Source organism: Tupaia chinensis, unplaced genomic scaffold (assembly GCF_000334495.1).
Source record: "Tupaia chinensis unplaced genomic scaffold, TupChi_1.0 Scaffold144247_1, whole genome shotgun sequence".
NCBI classification, from domain to species: domain Eukaryota; kingdom Metazoa; phylum Chordata; class Mammalia; order Scandentia; family Tupaiidae; genus Tupaia; species Tupaia belangeri.
In genome coordinates, this window is record NW_006204105.1 from 822987 (window position 1) to 827703 (window position 4717).

The window sequence follows — 4717 nt, forward strand, 5'->3', positions numbered from 1 at the left end:
CTTTCTCTGCCTCCCCCACTTTATTGTTTCACTAAATATCTTCATAAATCTAAATATTTTCAATAGCAAGCACAGCTGAAATATACATATCCATGAACACAAGTCTGACTTTAGGCATAAACCTCAGTGAATAGAATGGACATGCTATAAAGTAGCACCTAGCTAGGGCTATATAGCTTACTGCAGTCATCAGATAAGTATTTTTAATGCCTTTTTTTTTCTTCTGAAAAAATTTTTTTTATTAATTTACATTCATTCCCCGAGCATCATCACAACATACAAAATGTGGTTTCCCATCTTCTACTTTCTATATGTTTTTTACCCCATGTCTGACCCTCTGCCCTATTCCACTCTCTTATTACACTATCTCTGCTGTCTATAGTTTTCTTTTCTTCCTTTTCCCCCAACATTTCGTTGATCACACAATATCATAAGTAATCTAACTACTTTCATTAGCAAGTTCAGCTGATGGTTTCAAGAAAAGCAGTTTTGAACTGGTAAGGATATTGCCTTGAAACTTAAAGCCTAGAAACAGGTTAGTATTCTGTTCAAATAGTAGGTACATGAATCCACTGACAGCCGAAGACAGGACAAAAATCCTTAAAACTGGACAACAAAACTTAGAAGAAAGGCAGCAATATTTTAGTCAAGTCACAGAATGCTGTTTCATCAGTTCAGTCTCATGTACTTAATTTTCTTCTGTTTCTGTTGAGGTTTGATCTTCCAGATTGAACTCTGGAAAGTAGCACATGCCACTTATTAGTCATATTACAGACTAGGACCACATGGGAGCTCTAGGTTTGAGTCATGATCCAACCTAAATGCCAGGCAAGGTGCCATATGTCTATAATTCCAGTGACTTGGGGAGGCTAACAGAGGAGGATCATGAGCTCCAAAGTGGCCTTGGAAACACAGTCTAGATGAGAGCCACACATGGTGGTGCACACCTGTGGTCCCAGCTTTGAGGCTGAGACAGAGGGCTAAAACAGAGTGAAACCCTATCTTTAAAAAAAAAAAAAAGGAAAGCAGAAAGATCTCTTGTGACTACACTGGACGCACCTAGATAATCCAAGGTTATCTTCCACTTTAAGAACTTTAATTCAATCATATCTGTAAGCCCCTTTAGCCAGGTAAGATAACATATCCAGAGATTCTAGGGATAAGAGCATGGATATTACTGAGAGGCCACCAAATGTCCCACTTAACTAGGCTTAACCAAGCCTATTAAAGGGTATCAAATCATTTCCTAACTAAACTATACAAGGTATTCCATCTCCAGAGGCATTCAGAAACAAGATTTAACAGTTCTTATGGGCACATAAATGAATAAAAATTACCATCATTTCTTATTTTCTACTATTTCTACCAAAGGAAAATATGACACAAAGTGTTGAAGCAGCACACAGACTGGATTTCACACATATTAGGTTGTACCCAGGGGTGACATTCGAAATATTAACAGCTAGTACAGGAACACACCAGTCACAGCACTGGAGCAGGGTTTTACAGGACCTCTGTTATGTTCTGCATTAAACCATCAATAGCTGGACTATGGGAAGGTTTATACCATCTCAGGTGAATGCACACCAAGGCCCAGGAAGTAAACAGCCTCAGAGTGCAGGGCCCAACAATTACTTACCACTGCAATGGTCATATTGGTGAGCACAATTTTATATTAACACCCCCAACAGAACTGATAAAAGGACCATTGACTGCTACAGGGAAAACACACCACATTCATACTCAGGAAAATAAAGCCCAATGGCAAAGAATACCTAATTTGGACTTAAAAAAAAAAAAAAAAAAAAAAAGAAAAAGGGAAAAAAAAAAAAAAAAAAAAAAAAAAAAAAAAAAAAAAAAAAAAGGACTACAAAAAAAGAAAAAGAAAAAAGTGAAGAGAAAAACTTTTAAATAAAACTAAAAAAAGAAAAATTAATATTCAAAAAAATTTAAAAAAAATTAGAAAACCACGCAGCACGCACTGCACAACATGGCTAGATTGCAGGAGCCATGGAGCTGGTTCTTGAATAAGGGCTGTTCTGTTCCCTTCAGCCTCTCCTGGGTGGGGAGTTGGAGAGGGAATTATTAACAAGATAAAGGGCTAGGCGGGGTCAACAGGCCAGAAAGATGCCTCACCTTAAACAAAATTCTAAAAAGCAAAAATTAAAGAAAAAAAGAGAGAGGAGTCAGAGACAGAGACAGAAGTAGAGAGAGACAAAGACAGATACAGAGAGAGGAGGCCTGAGAGGAGTCTTCCGACCACGCGAGTTTTCACTGGAGGCTAAATTATCAGTGGGACCTCTTCATTCCTCCGTTTCCCCCAAAATGGCTAGATTGCAGGAGCCATGGAGCTGGTTCTTGAAGAAGGGCTGTTCTGTTCCCTTCAGCCTCTCCACGGAAGTTTTCTATACTGGAGGCTGAATTATCAGTGGGACCTCTTCATTCCTCCATTTCCCCCAAAATGGCTAGATCGCAGGAGCCATGGAGCTGGTTCTTGAAGAAAGGCTGTTCTCTGATATTTTTTTTAAAAGAATTATTTAATTTAATTTAATTTAATTTAATTTAATTATTACTTTTTTAATTTGACCAGAGAGAGACAGAGAGGGAAAGTGTGAAAATAGGCCCCTAGATTTGGCATGTTAGCCATGGCTGTCTGCACGGGAGTCCAGCAACATAACCAGTATGCCATCTGCTGATCCCCAAAGATACTAATTTCTATCTCCCTTTTGAACTTCTCTTTGGCACTCAAGAGCTGATTTGAGTGTGGACTTTGTTTAGTACATGATTTCCACATTTCTCTTTTGTGTGGCTTTTCCCAGCCCTTGCCACAGCGATTCACGTCATTGTGTGGTACTCTGGCAATCTCAGGACTACGAGATCTACCTCATAGTCAAAATTTTTCTTTGTTTCAACTGAGGAAATAGCTCTGCAAATTTTTGAGTTGAAACTGATTATAAAATTTTCTCAAGGATAATGGTCTTTTGTTCTACTTTGGCTTTCCTGAACTTCTGGAATCTGGGATATCCATATCTTTTATCAGTTTTAGAAAATTCCTGGTCTTTATCTCCTCAAATACTGCTTCACCTCATTCTCTCTTCTTTTAGAGACTACAAATACATATATGTGTATCGTGCATGTGTATGTATATATATATATATATATATAAAAGACCTTTTGACTGTGTTATGTTCTTTTCTTTTTTCTCTGTTATTTGTTCCTTTGGATATTTTCTCTTGACTTATCTTTCGTTAGTTAGTTTGTAAGGTTTTTACCATAGGGTGTGTGCACTTGCCAGAGAGAGACAGTGAGAGGGCAAGTGAGAAATCACCCCTTCTGCCAGGGGAAATGGCCACGCTACAATCCTTTCTTTTAGGTTCTCCTCCTGGGATTTTGGGCACACACTCATATGTGCCTGGCCTGATTTTCAAGCCACCAAGTCTGGGACTTGAACTGCTGTCCAGCGTTGTAACCACTATACCGCCTGTAAGGCTCTATTTACTTATTTTTAGACTTTTTGCCCTGAGGACCCTGAATTTATAGGAGACAGAGGGAAAGTAAGAAATCCCCAGGGGGGATGACCTTGCTCCAATCTCTTCTCCATTCTCTGGATTTTGAACACACAGTACAGGCACCCACCACCTGGTATGCTTTGCAAGTGGTTCAGTCTGGACTCCAACTCAGCTGCCTTAACCACCAGCTGCCCCTACATTTTTTAGAAGATGAAAACACTCTCTTATTTGGTGGCTACCATGCGATATATATTGATTTCTTCATGAAAAACAGAATCAGAGTTATCAACTGAAAGAAAAATTGAGGCTGTTTAGGAGGAAGTTTTTACAGTATCTACAGGGAAAGTTGAAAGAAAAAATGACATTAGGAAAGAGAAAGGAGGAAAGAGGAAGTAAAGTTTAGTCAACAACTTGTACTACTGATTCTGAGCAGATAATAACAGGAAAAACTGCATAAAATACAAAAAGGATGGCTAACATGGAGAAGGGGGAAGGGAGGACTAAATCCCTGAAAATAATGAGAGTAAATGGGAAAAGGAGAAACGAACTTGAGGTTAGAAATGAAGGTAGATGACATTGGAGCAGATAGAAAGAAAGAGTAAGGTCTGGGTATGACAAGATCTCCAGGTTGAGGTAGTGGGTGGAGAGAGCATGGGGAGGTGATGCAGAGGGCAGCGGCCTGTAAGAGTGGGACCTAAGCAATCTGGGCGGAGCAGGTGGCAGAGGCAGCTGCGGAGGGGCTGGTCTGCCAGATCGTCGCCACGACAGTGGCCACTGAAGAGGATGCTCATCCAGACCCTTAGGATGCTCCCAGCCAGTCCGGGAAAATTGTGAAAACGAAGCAGAGACAGCAACTAGAACCGGGGTGGCGAGGCCTAAGAAATCCATGAGGAGGACTGACAGCGGATCCTTCTGCCGCCGCCGATGCGCCTTCAGCTGCTGCTGCCGCGCGTCCCGCCGGGTTGGCCACGCGCCTTACTGGTCCGGGGACACCAAGCGTGCCCAACAGTCCCCGCGGCAGACCCCAGGTGGGGAAAGACGGAGCCTAGAGCCGGCCAGGAGCTGGGCGGCGGCGGCGGAGGAGGAAGAGGCAGGCGCGGCGGCCGCACCCTGGATGAGGTAAGGGCACTGCCGGCTTGTGCAGCTGGAATCCGGGAGGCTGCGGACAGCGCTGCGGGGGGGGGCGGGGGGGGGGCCCCGCCGGGGAG

The 4717-nt window shown here is 42.3% G+C and overlaps 1 protein-coding gene across 3 annotated transcripts in view; it reads left to right on the forward strand.

Moving 5' to 3' along the window:
* The first annotated feature begins 4213 nt into the window (after nt 1-4213).
* LOC102497941 (myomegalin) overlaps nt 4214-4717 on the forward strand; it is a 251520-nt gene continuing 251016 nt past the window's right edge. Inside the window, exon 1 of one of the 3 annotated variants that reach the window (XM_014583310.2) lies at nt 4214-4628. In XM_014583310.2, coding sequence (XP_014438796.1) covers nt 4396-4628 — 233 coding nt within the window. In that variant the 5' untranslated portion in view covers nt 4214-4395. The remainder of the gene's footprint in view (nt 4629-4717) is intronic. The other 2 variants (XM_014583309.2, XM_014583296.2) reach the window with 2 other exon arrangements.